At 42.8% G+C, this 18,739-nt stretch overlaps 1 protein-coding gene across 3 annotated transcripts in view; it reads right to left on the reverse strand.

Annotated features, from left to right (window-relative positions):
• The window catches only part of CMC1 (C-X9-C motif containing 1), a 54,840-nt gene extending 37,399 nt beyond the window's left edge, over positions 1–17,441 (reverse strand). The window contains exons 1-3 of one of the 3 annotated variants that reach the window (XM_048510683.1): positions 17,320–17,419; positions 16,426–16,435; positions 8,535–8,624 (exon numbers count right to left, since the gene is read on the reverse strand). In XM_048510683.1, the coding sequence (XP_048366640.1) occupies positions 8,535–8,624; positions 16,426–16,435; positions 17,320–17,337 (118 nt within the window). In that variant the 5' untranslated portion in view covers positions 17,338–17,419. Of the gene's footprint in view, positions 1–8,534; positions 8,628–16,425; positions 16,436–17,312 lie in introns of all 3 variants that reach the window. The other 2 variants (XM_048510682.1, XM_048510684.1) reach the window with 2 other exon arrangements.
• Positions 17,442–18,739: the final 1,298 nt, after the last annotated feature.

Here is an 18,739-nt window from a genome sequence, read left to right on the forward strand (position 1 = left end):
CCAAACACTTTCCCAATTCTAGCAATATGGCTTTGCCAAGTATTTATCATTAATTTATTTAGGCAATTTCTTTGCCACCTTTCATCCCAACACACAACCTCCCAGGCATCCAATGTCAACCACAAAATATCATTTACAGATATTAAATCATCATTCTAAAACCAACCACACTACATAATAAAACAGGTCATGGCACTGTCAAGCAATTAGCCAATTCAAAGGCCTTTTACATGGATATCAAGCCATTGCATACTGCTTACAAAAATAAATGCAATCATTTCAGGTTACTTAAATCAGACTACTTTGATCAAAGATTACCTAGCACTAAGAAAAGTGTTTCTCAAAGTCTCCATCCATCACAGTCCCCAATACCTAACACCAAGTTCTTGAGGGAAAGACTCAAATAGCAAGAAAAAATAAATCTCTGGGGAACACCAGCATTCTTCTTAATGTCACTTAAAGATGTTCAGCCATTCCAGTTACCACCACTTCAAAACTAGCAACCCAGATTAGCCTTTGGAACTTTTAGACAGGTTGATCACCTTGTGTGGCAGAACATTTGGTCTGAATGACTAGCATCTCTTGACCTGTTGTCTCTGTTTAATTTATTTACAGCTTATGTTTCTCACTGACATTGAGGCAGGTTACAACAATCTAAGAACAATGCAATCTGATAGCATAAGACATGGTTCCCCAATGTGATAACTATGAGCAAAATGGCCCCAACCAGTACCTCCCATGGTGCCCACCAAAGTTTTCAAAAACAAGGCAGGGCCATAGTAGAGAGGCAATTGTACTGGAAATCGTCATTCAAATGAAAGGTTTTTCAGCAGCTGAAGAAGCTGAAGTAGAAGCCACAGCCAGTAGAGAATCAGGAGGAACATTAAACACTCAGGTTTGCATTTCCATTCCCCATTCTGCTTTTCCTCCTTTCCCCCCCTTTCCTTCCTCTCCTGGGCCTTCCTTTATTTCTTTTTATTCCCTTTCTGTGATTCTTTTGCAAATTCAGGCATTGTGTTCACTCCACCTCCTGTGTAAGCCCATTTTGAGTTTGGCTCCATGTCATGCAACAGCCATTTTGAGGTAGAGGTCAACCAACTCTTCCCAAAATTCCAAAGTTGCCAGTAGGCTCATGTACATTTGGGACAAACAATAGGACTCGGATTACAAAATTAGAGGTAATTCATACCCTCACTACTAATTATGGATTTGAAGGTTGGACAATGAAGACGGCTGAAAGGAAGAAAACTGATTCATTTGAAATGTGGTATTGGAGGAGAATTGTATGTGTACCACGGACTACCAAAAAGACAAATCACTGTTCTAGATCAAATCAAGCCTGAACATTCCCTAGAAAGCTAAAATGAATAAACCAAGACTATTGTGCTTCTGTCACACCATGGCAAAACTAACTGGAAGAGACAACAATGCCCCCAATTTCCCTCCTCATAACAACTCATGTCCTACATTTCTACCTGTAAGCCCAACTATCACTAGAATAGCTTTCTTTGGTCGTCAAAGGGGACGCTGCTTCATATTGATGTATTTGGGGCTGTGTAGGGATGGGTGGAGGATGATGATGTATGAGTCTGAAATTGTGTGCATCGAGGAATGCTGCTGTAAATTTCGTTGTGCGTGCACAATGACAATAAAATGCTTATGCTTATGCTTATGCTGTCCTTCCTTTTCCATGAGCAGAACAACCCACAAACTTTCCAGGAAGAACAAAATTCCAATGTTTTGGAGTATTCATGAAGAATGTGTACCTCATACACAACTGAAGATCTAATATGGCATGTAGGTGCTGGATTTAAGGTACACAATTGCTCTTAAAAGATCACAGTGGAATGCTATGATGAGGTAATCATTTATACTGATCATTTGTACTGATGCTAGAACAGTCAAGGATTTACAGGTCACCACCGACATCTTGAATTGAGTTTGGGAAATTAAAGGAAGCACTGCACATAATGCACTGGCAGTGTAATATGCTGCCATTCCCTTCAGAAAGTGGACAGAAGTAATGTGTGTTTCCCAGAAAGACATTAACTGGAAATTTTTCCAGACCCCAGATGCAGTGTGATATGATTTAGAATGATATTCCCTGGACATTGCTGTCCACTCATCTGTTTACACAGAAAAATATAGTTCTCCCCTCTCAACACATCAATTAAGCAGATATGTTTCCCTCACAGATCTTCTAGAGACTTGAAAATAATTCATTACAACTTTGAAATGGGAAAGCTTGCTTAACACTGCATTAGCAATGGCATCCACTCATTGTGGTCTTATGAAACTATGAATCTTCAAAAATCATTTTGTCCTGTAGAAAAATAAAGCACTGGAAAATGTTACATCCCACATACCTGGTAGGCTGTAGTTTTGCACTAGCTGAATCCTCCAAGCTGATGTCAAGGAAAACCCTATCTAAAATACATTTCAGCCATCCACTTTCAAAGACAGGAAAGATGAGTGCTAGGTCTGCACTGTGGCTTAAATAACTCCAGCACAGAGGACATGGTGGTTCTTGAAACGTAATCAACATGAAACACAGACAACGGAAATCTTCTACATGTGTGAAGTGCAAATATATGTTTAAATATTTGAAGGGATGTCATGTTGATGATTAAGCAAGCTTGTTTTCTGCTGTTCCAGAGACTAGGACAAGGAGTAATGGATTCAAGGTGTAAGAAAAATGATTCCACCTAAACATTAGGAAGAACTTCCTGACAGTAAGGGATGTTCAACAATGGAATGGACTGCCTTCAAGTGTGGTAGAGTGTTCTTTGGAAGTTTTTAAACAGAGATTGGATGGTCATCTGTCAAGAGTGCCACACTCCCCAAAGAATCTGAATGTTTGCACTGAAATAGCCAACTTTTAAAATCAGAACACTCAAAGCTATACATACTTTGAATATAGTGTCTAAATTTAAAGATGAATCCTGTAAGAAGCATTAATATCATACAGGCAGTTTACAACTCAATACAGAGCGTGACCTAAGTTTAGAGAAACAAAAACTCTGTGGTGGAGCAATAAGATTAGTAAAAATATATGGAAAGGGAATTATCTTTGTTTTTGTTTTATTCACACCTGGATAACATGATCACAACATGTATGTGGAAGTGTAAACTTGAACACTGTGGAATTTACAATGCACCAAAATTATATGAACATCTGTATTCAATATTCCATAGCATTCTTAACAAATTTTAATGCCGTTGGCAACAAGAATGCAATTTGTTCTACATAGGGGCAAAAATCTGTCTGTATGCATGACAGAAACCCACACACAACAGAATAGATTTCTCATATGAAACAGACAATGAGGTACCTCAAAGATCTGCATGGATTTTGGACCACTATACCCATGTGTGTAAATCAGAGCTGGATAATTTAAGATTAGCTGCATTGCTAGTCAATGCTCCATCCACATAAAGATTTACCTAGAAAAGAATAGCTAGAATGGGTCTGTGCTGATCTGGGATATTTCAACTATATCGCATTGTATGGAAGTTCGGCTGGCTGAAAACGTCCGGCACCTCTGGCCCCTCGTCCTAGACCCACGTCTCCAAGGAGATTGATAAGAGCTTGCCGGACAGTGTGACTTTCCCCCTTTTAGCTTTTTTCTCCCCAGCCAATCTGCTGAAGAAAGGGCTTACACCAGCCAGGGTCTATAAACAGCTTTTGACGTTTATTTACAGCAGTTTAGAACAACAAAGAACGAAGTCAAATTAAATCAATCCCTTTCAGTATACTGAGTAAACTTTCCTGAAAATTCCAGCAGGGCGGAAAGTCCTCCTTGCTAATGACACATCCACCAGCTTCCTTTTCTTTTCCGTCTTTCTGATCTTCACCCCAAATACTTTCTTTGATTAACCATCATTAGCAGCTGCCCCTGTACTTGTTAACTGTTGCAGATGTTGTTACACTAGACTAGATGGAGGCTCATGAGCTACAGGCATGGCTTCAACTGGTGATGTTCTTACTGGATCAACAGTAGTTTCCCCATATACTCATTCTTCAGATTTTATAGCTGCCACAACTTCTTTCATGATTGAATCTAGACATTTCTGAACACAGGCATTTTCTGAGTTTGCACTGATCCATGATTATAGTACCTGAGTAGAACATGCCTGAATACAACAGACTGTTTGTGTTGTGTGGTTTGGAACCACTGCAGTAGCTCATACCCAGCAAGATGGTAGTTCAATTTCTTACACCTGCTTTGCCATGAGTAGAAGGGATTGAAATGGAGATCACCAACACACATACCACTGTGGATGGCCAAAACTATGGCTCAGTGCAAAATTACTCACATGGAAGACCACTCTATTGATTGGTGCTATATTTGATGGCAATGTTGCACAGAGTGAATATTTTGCTTTCTGTTAATTTGTCAAGGTTTATTTATTGCATGTTTGTTCACTTTACTGAGTCCTCTCAATATTTCTTGTGTTTCTGGCCTTTATCTATATGCACAGATCCCATAACAGTTTCACTGGTCTGGAATTCTTCCTGTTTTTATTTGCAGATGGGATGGGATAACAAAGGTCTTGTTTTTTCATGTGGTCCTCCTCTCATAAGTCTGTTGGCATAGCCATAAGGATATCACAAGCTTCTTCTGTGGGGGGCCCAGTTCCTTTGGAACAGACTGCCAGTGCAGATGAGGAGAACATCTTTCCTTGATAGATACAGGAAAGAATAAAAGGCCATCTTCTTCTAGGCAGCCTTTGGTGGAGAGTGAATTTGCTGATCACATGAACACATGAAGCTCCATCAAGATCAGTATTGCCTATTCATACTGGTAGCCGCTATCCAAGGCCTCAGGTGGAGATAATTCACATATTATAACTACCTAATCCCTTTTGCTGGAGATGCCAGGGATTGAACTAGGATCTTCTGCACACCAAGCAGAATGTTCTACCTCTAAGCCTTGACCAGTGGTGGGATCCAAAAATTTTAATAACAGGTTTCGATGGTGGTGGGATTCAAACAGTGGCGCCACCACACACACACACCTCCAGTCCCTATTGGTTAGGGAGGTTGCTTTAGTAACTCTTCTCGGCACTCAGAAAAAATTAGTAACAACTTCTAGAGAAGTGGTGAGAACTGGTTGGATCCCATTTCTGGCCTTGACCCCTCCAGGGTGTGTTAAGCTAGAATGTATGCGTTAAGTTCTATGTATTAATCCTGAATACTTTTCAATTGATAGTCTACATATATTAGCCTGCAATTTCTTTGCTACTCTGTAAGTTCAAAAAATTAAGGCAGGATAGAATTTTTTTTTAAAAAAATAATAATTTTTATTTGCATTTTCAATGGGGTTGAAATGTTTAGGTGGAACTTATTTAAACATCCTCCCAACAATCCTATCCCTTCCCAGCCATGAGCCATTCACCCTTCTCAGGCCCAAACAGAAAGAGGAAAAAGACATAATGGAGGGAAAGGGGAGAAAACATTTGACTAAAATGAATGGTGACCAGAGAACTGTCACCATTTAGTAACAACGTCAAGGATGACCCGTAGCAACTATATCACATAATGAAATTCAGAACAACCCTGAGAATTAGGCTTATTTATTTTAATATCTCTTTTTCCCCTAATCATAGCTGCAGCTCTCTGAGAAAATTATAACAGCTCCTTGTGACCATTTCAGGTTGGGAAAATGGTGCCCAGGAAAGGTTTAAACCCACACCACATATTGTGTTCCCAATCCAAATCAGGCTTCCAAATGCCTTACATGCAAAAAAAAATGCTGGGAGTTGCAGAAGAATACACATCTGGCTAGGTCCTCAGAAACCTTGCTTGTTTAATGGTCCAATCTGGGGAGTGAGGGAAGCAATATCTGGAGGCCACGCAGGTCTATACTGACATATTTGTCCTCACTAGGGCACTTACCCCTGCAGAGGGGCAAATCTGCTAGCTGGCCACTGCAGCCCTCCCATGCCACTGGATGCCCTGCCGGTGTAGCAGTGGCATTCTGGAGGTGTGACCAGGGGCAGAACTTCCATCCCAGCTTTCCCTCCAAATATTCTGTGGGCCGTGCCTGTGACTTACACCATCCTCTTGAGTGGCATAAATCCACTGAGCCCAATGGAGGGCGTTCCGGTGGTGGGAAGGGTTTTGGTTTTTTTGCCTCCCCATGCCACTGAAAAGCCCTCTGGAAGTGACAGGTGGCACCACAGTAGTACTGTCCCTGGCCACCCCAGGGCTCTGGATTGGACTAGCCAAACATCACCAGCTGGTATCTAACACTGAATATGACATCACCCCAAGGGTTTATAATGACCCTGGTGCTTGCACAGGGACTGCTTTTCCGTTTTCACCTAAAAGCCCCATATTCTTAAATGGGTCTGGATGACTTTACTGAATAAATATGGGATGCATTTCGAGTTTTCTGTATGTTCTCTAAGTATATCCAATTTAGTAACATTAATATCAGTATATCCAATTACTGTTTTAAATAATTATAACTTGGTCTTGATCTCAATGGATACGCAACTGATCTTTTGCTTTATACTACACAGAATATGTCTCTCTCTGATGTGTTACGGTCTTTTTCTGTAAAAATTAATCAAGGAAATCATTATCAAAGATTATTTATTTCCTGTTTTTTGGGGGGACGGAGGGAAAGGAGGTTGCAGAGCCCATATATTTAGACATCATAATGATCTGAGCTCTTAGTAGTTGTTAGCAGCTAATTCTTCAGACAAGTACTCTTCTGAGCTCTTTAGGTTCCAGACATGTACAAATTATATTTTAGACAATGGCAGAATCTCAAATCACCCCATTTGTCTTTTTATGCAGATCTACATATCCAAGGCAACAGCTATAGTGCATGGCAGCACAGGAAGTACCCCCAGCTATCTGACCTACTTCCCCTGAGTGAATGCTTTCAGCCTTTTTCTTTCTCTCCTGTTCACAGGATTTAGATTATTTTACAATTTTCACAACATCACACCTCTTTCCCCTGTAATTCCAAAACATATGGGGAGTTGCTCCTCACACTGGCAGTTCTGCTGAGTGCACAGAGGTGAGAGTCTTATGCCATCTGATTTAACGTTCTTGTTCCCTCAATTGTCATGCAACATTATAAATGAAATTCAACCTTCACTTAGTTTGCCTGACAGATGCCTCCACCAATACTAAGAATTCAGAAAGTGCACAACAATTAAGAATCAGACCTGATGCTGAAGAATCCAGTGCGAAGGGAACTTTGACTCTTGAAAGCTTACACCCTGAAAATATTGTTGGTCTGTAAGGTGCTACTGGACTCAAATCTAACTGTTCTACTGCAGACAAAACAGATACTCTCTGAAAATACCTATTAAAGCAACCAAGAAATATAGTTCGTAATATTAATATTGTTATATAATAATAATATTACTGGTAATTATTGGGTATACAGTGTCAGCAGCGTACATTGCCTTAACGGGCAGAAAAAGACAACTCCTGGACCACTGGAAATTACAGACAGTATTATGCAAGCAGAGCTAAGCTCCTGGATGCCACTGAAAATACTGTTACCTCTCACTGGAGGATTATTTCAGCATGCAAATGAATTCACAACCTGATATTCCATCCCTACCACATGTATAAAAGAAATGCAGCATACCATGGTATTTTCAATATTGGGTTGCACATAGTTATTTTTAGGCATATACCTAAGGGGTATGTTATGGATGTAACTAATTCATGTTTGAAAACATGTGCATCATTTTTAATTTGTTTTTAGCTTCCACGTGAAAAGGACAAAAAACAAACTTATCTTTTTGTGTTCTTTTAATTTACTGCTACGTTGGTATCCACCAAAACTTTAAGGAGAGAAGGATACACGATTTTTAAACAAACATATACAATCATTACATGCCAGAAATCCTAGCTTTGACCAGGAGCTACAACCATCGTACCCAGGGGCAAACCCAGTGAGTTTATTGCAGGATACTATATGAAAGTAGTTCCAAAGCAATGCTAGTTCTTATTCTGAGTTCTAGGTACTTGCAGTATGTACAGATAATAACTATGATCCAAGACAACACCGATACCTCAATGAAACCAACAAACAGAATGAATAGTACTGTTCTTTGATTGTGAATCCTGGGAAAACACTAAGAACATTTCTTCTAGGCCCTGTTTAGCAAGCTATGATCAAGAAAGATTTGTAGCTCAATTTCCTTTTCTAATGCATCTGATTATTTCATGTTTAAAACACAGGACTGGGCTAATAATTCTTACTGGTTTACTGCATTTGGTAGGAACTTCAAATATTCTTGTGTTAAGCTTGGTGGAGGTAAAGTGTAGACCAAGGAAGGCAATGGCAATGGCACCCCATGAACGTAGTCTGACTAAGAAATGTTGTGATATGATGTCACTCCATGGGTCAGTAATGACCCAGTGTTTGTACAGGGGACTGACTAACATTACCTTTTTTTTTTAGTGTTTGGCCAGTACAAGGCCCCTGAAAGAACCACAGTATACCATTTAGCAGAACACAAACAACTTAAATGGTTATTCTAATCAATTTCACTCTTACCTTGCACTTTGTCTGAACATAGCTCTCTGGCCTTGTCTCTCATCATTTTGGGAATCAAAACATCCTTCTCAACATGTCTGAGTTGTAATTCTTCTGTAAGAGAACAGCAATATATTCAAGTCACAAAAGGACAGAAAGGACAAGAAGGATGTTCAGAAATTATATACGAAGACCACCATTCTTAAGCATATCTGTAAGGACGCCATCAATAATACCTACCTTCAGTGTCCACTTGTTAACACTGATATCTTATAAACAAATTTCTCATGATAATTATTTCGCATGACAATTATTTAACAATTTAAATTTCCCACAGGCAGTGGGTAGATACAGTATGGTAGTACCAGAGCTGACATTCAGAAGTGGTCTGAATTGCCTGCCTCTGCATTGCAACCCTGGAGGGGAGTGAGTGAGGGGTGGCATGCAGGGGAGGGAGGCGAGGGGGCCCGGCATCTGGACATGGCCCACCCACCCTAGTGGAGGGAGGGGGAGGGAAGAGAGGGGGAGGGGTGGCATGCAAGGGAAGGGGAGGGAGGGAGGGGTGGCATGCAAGGGAGGGGAAGGAGGGGAGGGGTGGAATCCCTTGGTGGAATCCCATTCAAATACTAACCATGGTAGGTCCTGCTTAACTGATCTGAGATCTGATGAGATCAAGCTATCCTGCCTTATCCAGGGTCACTGTAAGTTGGGTGAGACTTAATAGTGCTTTCTGACACAACCAGTACCAAGGCTGACAGTACTTTTATTTATATTTTAAAATAATGGGTTGGATCAAGGGATTCCTTTCTTTCATCAGAGATGCCACACTAAGCAGTAAGGAACCCTCGGGCTCAACACTGTGTAAAAGAGAGCCAGTGAGGTATAATGGTTAGACTAGAGTTAGGCTGTACCTAAGGGAACGTAGGTTCCTACCCCTGCTTGTCATCACTGTGTGAGTTTGGTCCAGTCACACATTCTCTCAGTCCAAAATGGAGGATGGGAGAACCTTGAATACTAAGGACTGTCAAACAAATTAAACAAATAGGACCTACCTATTGGGGCAATTTTTTGTTCTGAATCTAAGCATTTCCCCAGGGACTGGAGGAGCATCAAAATAGATAACTGTCACCTTTCTGAAGGTACTTTACTCATTTATGCCACAATTCCTGAGAGAAGAACAGCTCAGCTTCCTGCTTCTCCACCCTCACAGTATCTGCAGAGTTCCCACAAGCTGTGCAAAATAGCTGTTCCTCTCCTTCCTCCATGGATTACAGAACACCAGGAATCTGATTTACCTTCCTTGCAGGTGTCCCCTTGTTGAGTTTAAATTATCCATATGTTACCTTTCCAGTGCTGAAGACAACTCGCACCAGACACAGAACAGCCCTCCTGTCCTGCTTCTCCTACTATTTCACCCCACAGACTTCAACTACCAGTGGACTGCTCAGATGTACATACAAGTTAGTTTAAAGCACAACTGCATGGCCATCTTTGTTTTAGGAGAAGGCTTGTGATTTTGGATGTAAATGTTAACTAGTGTTACAATGGAACTGGTTATCAGTGGGAAGCGGAGAGTGTTTCACGGGAACCTTGCAACCCTCATTCTTTGAACTAACATTTATGCTACCAGGGCTGTGATCCTATCCCAGTTATTGGAATAAGAGAGAATTCACTTCTACCACTTGAAGAGCTTTTCAACCCTTCTCCCGCTTGTTGGAACAAGCAAACAAAACAGAAAGACAGTTTCGAATGTGGTTGAACAAGTTTCTGCATCAACTGATAGCCCTGCAATAACATTTATTGACAAAATTGTATTTTTACAACATACGCACAATTTCTGGAAGACTTTACTCCCGTTTCAGTTACTCCACGCATAGACTCAGCCCATGCCATTGACTTCGCTTCCTGGCTCTGTGTTTAACACCAGCTGCTTCTCCAAATCAGTTCACCAAATCATCTCTTTCCATAGTTTGCAAAAGTTTCAGATTTTGAGATTTTCCTACCTTGTGCTCATATCCATTCAAATGAAGAGAGAGCACGAGGATGACAACACCAGGAGAGAGAAAAAACTTCAAAGCTTTAACTTCTCACTATTCTATCATCACCTTGAAGTCAATTTTCACCTTTTTCACTGGCTGAATCTGTTACCTTACATTTTGCTTTGGGGCTCATGTGTTCTTGCAATATAGCAGTACTGGATTATGAGAATAATGACAAGCATGTTTGCTAAAAAAATCACAAAGCTCATAGTCTTGGAAGTCAGAAATTGGGTTCTGCAGCAATTCTATACTATTTGGTAAAATGGAAATGTACAATAGAAACCACATATAGAACAAATACATGTTGAGCAATTCAGAGCCATGTGAACGAAGAGTAGAACAGCCAGAGAAAGAGTAACAATTTTAACAGCTTGATATAATGCTCCCTCCTTGATCAGTTTCATTTGACCAGGGTTATCAAAGCCATTACAGAATGACTAATTTAGCTACTGAGAGATAACAGATGAAACAGCCTTTTGGAAAACTACAAACAGTTCATAAAAGAAAACATAGGGAGATTCTGCAATACAGAAACATTTCTTTACTTAAAAAAAAGTTCAATCTATCCACGTCATACAAGCAGACCAAACTAGATCACCTCCACATGCCACAGAAGTTTAGCGCACTGTTGTTGAAGTTTAGGTTAATGATTAACTATAGGTTAAAATGAAAATGTCTCTCCAGTATAGGAACTAGAATCATGGAATCATAGAGTTGGAAGAGACCCCAAGGGCTGTCAAGCCAACCCTCAGCAATGCAGGAACACATAATCAAAGCACTCCTGTCAGATGGCCATCCAGCCTCAATTTAAAAACCTCCAAAGAAGGATACTTCACCACACTCCGAGGTAGTGCATTCCACTGTCCAACAGCCCTTTCTGCCAGGTAGTATTTCCTGATGTTCAGGTGGAATCTCTTTTCCTTCACCTTGAACCGGACTCCTGGACTCATAATTCTTACAAGCTGGTAAGATTTAAACATCACACAGGGCCATCCTAAACATTTATGTTTAGCAGAAAGTCCCACTAAGCTCAATAGTTCTTTTCTCCTAGTGCTTGTAGGCCTGGTGCCATATCTATTCACTTCCCAAGAGTGATCAGTATTAAGGAGAGGAAAGAAATGGAGATAAGTATTCAGAAGAGTGTTAGAAATGGTGCCACTGTTGATTCTCCAACCCATAGTGAGTTTGCGGTTTCCATGAAGTGAATCGTCATGTAGTAATTTTTATTTATTTTGATTCAATTTTTAGTCCATCCTTATCAGACAAAGTTGGGCTCAGAGCAGGTTGCAACATAATTAAAAATTTTACAATTAAAATTTATACACGGAGTATCCTAAAACCTTGAACTTCAACGACACCAAACTTTTCTTACAGAGGCTACGTCAGAGGGGAACAAGAGAAACTACCAACTCATATAGGAAGGAAATCAACATAAAATTTCAATAAAGGAGGGGAAATTGTGGAGGGAAACACAAAAGGGAAAGGGGAAGAGTTTATTTTTACTTTTCATTTATTTTTATTTTTTTATAATACTCCACTTAAAGGTGCTCTGAACCCATTTAAAGTACAAATGCAATGTACAAAATGAAAATAAATGGAGTTAAGGAATAAGATAATGTGCTGCCTTCAACCACAGCTATTAAAAGGCATGTTGGCCCAAGAGGCAGATTTACACACCCCTCAGCATTAATAAATGCAGAAAGAAAACAGTGCAGGGAGAGTAACTCTGGTGGGTCTCTACACTGGGTTGATCAGGTCCCTCCATAATGGTACAAAGGATGCAGATTGACAGACTACATCCCAAAGCTTAGCAGCAGCCTTTGATTATTTCAATGATTTATTTTCTTGTGATGCACTAATTATTTGCTATCTAGTATAGGTTTTTCCCACCCTTTGTCCAAAGAATTTGGAGTATCCTAAATGGTTCTTTCTTCCTCATGGCATCTTTATAACCGTGTGAGTGACTGGCCCAGTGTTACCCAGCAAGTTTCATGGTGGCATGTGGACTTGAACTTGGGTCTCCCAGATTCTATTCCAACACTTCGACTACAACATTGCTGTGGCAGGAAAGATCTCTGAATTCATGCTGACATCCTGGCACCCACTTTGATAATGACTGCAGTAACAAATTTATTGGAACTACCAAGAACATCTAAGAAGTATGGATAGAGGGGAGGGAATAAGACATGGTAAATGAATACGTTCTGGTGTCCAAAATGGTGACTCCAATACTAACAGATGCATTAAGTAAAACTGGGAACAGAAGACAAATAGCCTAATCCTAAACATGCTTACCCAAAATGAGCCTCACTAAATTTAGCAGGACTTACTTCTAGGGAAATGTAGATATGGTTACAGTGCAAATCTATAAGGGTTATAGTAATGATTAAACAAAGTGGAATGAGATTTACAGATAACCGAGAATTTGTTTGGTAAATTACACTACATGCTTGTCCCTGAGCTTCTTAAACCTGGATTTCTCTCTGAAAGATGCGCATAAGCACTGCCACATTCACTGTGACTTCCAACTGATACAAATGACAGCAAAGACAAAGTGGCAACAGCAGTCACTTAAGGAGTTTAACATTGCCAAAGCCAAGCAGCATTTCAGCATCTATCGCTACTAGGAAGAACAGTCCCAGGAGTCGGATCTCTGACAACCACAGACCAGTCATACACTTATTAGCACATCACCAACCACAGGTGAGAATGTGCCTTGACAGAACCTGGCATGTATGCCTCCTCAAAAACAAAGAAGTGTTTTGATAGTGAAGATGAAAACATGATTGAAGGTTTGCACCCCTCTGTATAACAGCCTTGCAGCTGAGGGGGTCATCTCAGACAAACAAGTGAGTTAAGTGATGAACATAAAGCATGTTTCTAGAAACTGGATGAGAAGAATAGGGAACAATGCAGACAGCACGGGAACCTCTAGGGAGCAGCAGCTAGAAGATCTCATGAGTCAGAAGCCTACCCATCTGAGTTCAATGGTTAAAGATTACAACACATACCTATCTAAGCTGTGGTTAATGCTAACCAGAGATTGCTCTGAGCCCAAACTTTGCAACCAGCTTCAACACCATGGTTAGTATTAATCATTACTAAGGGTTGCTATTGACAACATCAAGTTCTGCTTTAGTTTGCATTCTCCGTACTAGAAGTAGGACATTCTTAAATATGGGCAGATTAACAGGAAGTACCACCTAAGTACACAGAAAGTTCTGGTGAATTTTTTTGAGACAAACATTATAACATAGAAAAAGTTAGCCAATGTAGAGCAGTTATATTATGTAGGATTACATGGAGGTACAAATTTCTCAGAAATTCAACCATCAAGAAACCGCAGATGTCCAACAACCTAAACTTACACTTGTTAGGAGAACACAAACAACATTTATTGGGTCCATAAAGCAAACCCATGAGACCATAATGTCATACAAAATCCAATACCTAGTATGGGTAATGATCATGTCTCTTAAAGAACCCATTCAAGTTGAGCAATACAATAAACTTTTGAACCATATTCTGTCAAGAACCAAATGTCTACATAGAAAAGTAACCATTAACCTTCTTGAAATGTAGTGACGCATTAGAAAGAATCATATCATGATTTTATATATATTCAAGGTTATCTTCACCTAGTCACAAATGCTTAAGAGAAAATTTCAAATGGGATTATTCAAAAAAGAGATCTGACATAAAGAACAAAATTCATTTTACAGATTTGTTACCAAATCCCCTCTTCTGCCTGGAATAAATTGGATACTGGGAATATATTTTATTAAACAAACTTTTCTAGTTTAATCCAAGCTAATGAATTGTGCAAACCTCTTCTTCATCTGACACAGAAAGGAGTGTTTGGGCAGTTCAAAAACTTGCAAGTGCTAAGACTAAAAAAGGTTAAGTAAAAGTTACATCTCTTAAAACTGAGCAAGGTACTTGATAGTAGATCTGTTCCAAAAAAACTCATACAAGAAAGCAAATCCTTTGTGTCTACAATGTGAAAATCTGTGTTTAAGCCAGGAATAGACTCAGCGGTTTTCTCAGATGTTCAGGGAACTATAGATTTATCATACCAGCATGGCCAATTGGCCATGCTGACAGAGGCTGATGGGAATTATAGTTCCTGAACATCTGGAGAGCCGCAGGTTCCCTACCCCTGGTTTAAGCAAACAGCACCAAGGTTAAAAACTCAATCACTGCTACCGAAGTTGGGGGAGGGGGGAGGGGGGGAGTGGGGGAGGTTGGGGTGGAGTCTGAAGAAGGTGGGGTTTGGGGAACAATCATTTTCTCTGCATAAACTGACCTCTTTGCCTGAAGATCAGTTGTAATAGTGGGAGATCTCAAGGCACCCCATAGAGGTTGGCAAACCTATACCATCATCTTTCATTTATCATATAGCTCAGGGGTCTGCAACCTGCGGCTCTCCAGATGTCCATGGACTACAATTCTCATCAGTCTCTGCCACCATGGCCAATTGGCCATGTTGGCAGGGGCTGATGTAAATTGTAGTCCATGGACATCTGGAGAGCTGCAGGTTGCAGACCCGATATAGCTGAAGACTTTGGATCACAAGAGGACAAAAAGATCTTTATCAAGTCTATCGCATATACAGCAGCCACAAGACACTCACACAGATCCTACTGTAGCCCCAGCCAGCCACCTGGGCTCCCTAAAGGCTACCACTAACTGACTGGATGAAGTAAAGGACCACCACTTCATCATGAGTCCACTATAAGGGCTCGTACTAATGGTTACAACCTGATTAGACCAGTCAGGACACAAGGACAGTGCCGGAGAGTGGAACAGACTGTTGGGTTTGCATGTGACTAAACATGGCATCACAGTATATTGAAGTCATCTCATTCTCAGTTGCCTGGGATTTTCAGTACATTGTGGAGTTATTTAGTTCCTCAATAATTTGAGACTTCCATAAATTGCTGTGCATACTTACTTATACGTAGCAGCTTTGCACCAGGGGAGTCCTGCTCTGACTTCTGTGCATCCCTGCAGGGTAGGCTGCCTTGTGGGATGAACAGAAGCTGCTGCAAAATGAGGAAGGAAGCCTCCGAAGCCTCCTAGCTTACCTTGCAAGGCTACTGCAAGGTGGGAAAACGGGTTGCCAGCTCCCGACTGGATGTCCCTGGAGATATGAGGTGGAGCATGGGGAGGAACTTTAGCAGCCACTATCTGGTGTAGCCCCTCCCCTCTTTGGGGAATTGTATCTGTCTTACCTGGAGATCAGTTGTAATTCTGGAAGATCTCCTGGCCTCACCTGGAGGTTGGCCTGAAGCAGAGGCATAGCTGGACAAAGCTGCACCCAGGGCGGCCTCCGCATTTTCAGCCCCCCCCCCCCATGGGTCCCTGGGTCGCACCCTGCACCCCCTGCATCACCACTTACCTTATCCTGGAGGTATGATGGTGCCTGGGGGTGGCTGCTGCAAGGGGGCCCATGGGGAGGGCGCAGAAAACGAGGAGGCCACCATCCCCCCTCTGCCCCATGGAGCAGCAGGCCTTCTCTGTCTGGCAGATGAGGTTTGCAGGGCACCACGGCCACCCCCTCTCAGCCCAAAGGAGCAGCAGGCGACTGACTTCTCAATGGGGCAGAGGGGTTTTGTATGCCCGGTGCTGCAGCACTAGGCAGGCTGCCGCCACCGCTGCCATCTCCTCTCTGCCCAACGGAGCAGGCAGCTGCCCTCTCCGTGAGGCAGTGGGGGTTTGCATGCCTGGCGCTGCTGGCTCGCACAGCACAAGAGCCGGCAGCACCAGGCAGGCCACCGCCCGCTCTGCCCAACGGAGGGGGTTCGTATGCCCGGTGCTGCTGGCTTACACAGTGTGAGAGCTGGCACCACTAGGCAGGCCGCCGCCGCCGCCATCTCCTCTCTGCCCAATGGAGCAGGCGGCTGCCCTCTCCGTGCGGCAGTGGGGGTTTGCATGCCTGGCACTGCTGGCTTGCAGGACACAAGAGCCAGCAGCACCAGGCAGGCCACCGCCCGCTCTCTGACCAATGGAGCAGGCGGCTACCTTTTCCATGGGGCAGAGGGGGTTTGTATGCCCGGTGCTGCTGGCTTGCGCAGTGCGAGAGCTGACAACACTAGCCAGGCTGGCTGCTGCTGCCGCCACTATCTCCTCTCTGCCCAATGGAGCAGGCGGCTGCCTTCTCTGCGGGGCAGTGGGGGTTTGCATGCATGGCGCTGCTGGATCACACAGCACGTGGCTGCCGCCACCGCCCCCCCTCTGCCCAACGGAGCAGGCAACTACCTTCTTTGTGGGGCAGAGGGGGTTTGTATGCCCGGTGCTGCTGGCTCGCGCAGTGCGTGAGCCAGCAGCACTAGGCAGGCTGCCGCCGCCACCATCTCTCTGCCCAACGGAGCAGGCGGTTGCCTTCTCCATGGGGCAGAGGGGTTTTGTATGCCTGATGATGATGCTGCTCACACTAGGCAGGCTGCTGCCGCTGCCGTCTCCTCTCTGCCCTATGGAGGAAGCAGCTGCCTTCTTCGTGGGGCAGAGGAGTTTTTCATGCCTGGCATGTTTATCCCGTTCAGCCCCCGACCTAAAGTGTGTTTTGAGTTTAGGCCCCCTGTGCGATTGAGTTTGAAACCCCTGACCTAGAGGAAGCAAAGACAGAAATGAAGGTGGTGATCCAAAAGAGGAGAAAAGAGGAGAAAGAGCACCCAGTGTTGAGCTTCTGCCGCCAGAAACCCCGGCATCCACCTTAGTCATGCATGTCAATGGAAGGAGTAACAACCATCCCTCCTACCTTCCACGCCAGAGCCAGACTCCATTTGCAACTTCCTTACTAGCGCAACTAAAGCAGCAGCAGCAGCAGCAACTTGAACAGCTCCGAAACGCTCGGCGCACGCGCGAACTTGGCAAAACTTCTAGCGCGTGACCCCTGCGTCACAGCCAAAGGCTGGAGTTAAGGCAGCGCCTCCACGCATGCGTTAAAACATCCACTGATCTATGAGACGATACGAGACTGAAGTGAGCGCATGCGTGATACTGAAACCTGAAGAATAATGCTTATGACAGATCCTAGGCTGTTTCCATAGTGGCGCTTTGTTTTTCTTTTCTTTTGTTTTTATGGGAAAAGTCTGAAGGAATGCTGTGTAGTACTATCTTCCTTTTGGATGGAAAGATAACCCTTAGGGTTACCTCAAAAGCAAAGGGGAGGAGTCTGGGTTTATAAACCAATCCTTTCCAGTGTTCTGGTTTGGTCTTGCTACATTCTGGTGTAGTTCCTTCCTTTGGATTTCTTGGCGCTCAAAGTTGTGTGTTCACGAGAACCATACTCGGGTATTTTTTAGGATATGTTCAAAGCACGTTACTCCACTCCACTCCTTTTTTTGCATAGGTGTTCTCACTTTGATTAAGAAACACTGTGGGGGATTGTGCTTTACAAGGATCTCTTTTACTGTGCAAGTGATGCTACTTTCTATTATAGTCAGAGATGTCCTAGGCCTAGGGCAATGGTGACGAACCTATGGCACAGGTGCCAGAGGTGGCACTCAGAGCCCTCTCTGTGGGCACCTGCGCACAGAGTTCATCATGTGGGAGGGGGTGGAAAATCACCCCCCCACACACACACACACATCTAGGCTGGCCTGGGCACGATCCTTTACCTGGGAGTAAGCTCAGTTGCTGGCAATGGGGCTTGCTTCTGAGTAAACCCTCCTATGATTGTGATTCACCCATTTGAAGCATTACACGGTTGTTTCACCAAGCTTACTCCTGAGTAACGCATGCCTTGGAGCCAACCGGTTTTTCTAAACTAAAACCTCATTATTCAGGTTAAATTGCCGTGTTGGCACTTTGCGATAAATAAGTGGGTTTTGGGTTGCAATTTGGGCACACGGTCTTGAAAAGGTTCGCCATCACTGTCCTGGGGGGGTGGTATTCATACAAATAATGCTGTATGCACCAGTTTTGTGCATGTTCAGTGCAGTCCAAAGTGGAGTACTACGAGAAGTCCCCAAACATGGTGGGTGCCAGGGTGCCCACCAAGTGTTTTTAGAAAGTGGGCAAGGCCAGATGGAGGTCATTAGCCATTTGAGAGTTGATTGGCTGTGCATGTTTTTAAAAGCATTGCTTTGGCAGCAGCTACCATGCAACACAATAATGTTAGAGATATATCTGAAGGTAAGCTGCAGCAGTCATTTTGTGGCTGTGCCCACTATGCTGTGTCAA

Source organism: Sphaerodactylus townsendi, linkage group LG11 (genome assembly GCF_021028975.2).
Source record: "Sphaerodactylus townsendi isolate TG3544 linkage group LG11, MPM_Stown_v2.3, whole genome shotgun sequence".
Taxonomy (NCBI): domain Eukaryota; kingdom Metazoa; phylum Chordata; class Lepidosauria; order Squamata; family Sphaerodactylidae; genus Sphaerodactylus; species Sphaerodactylus townsendi.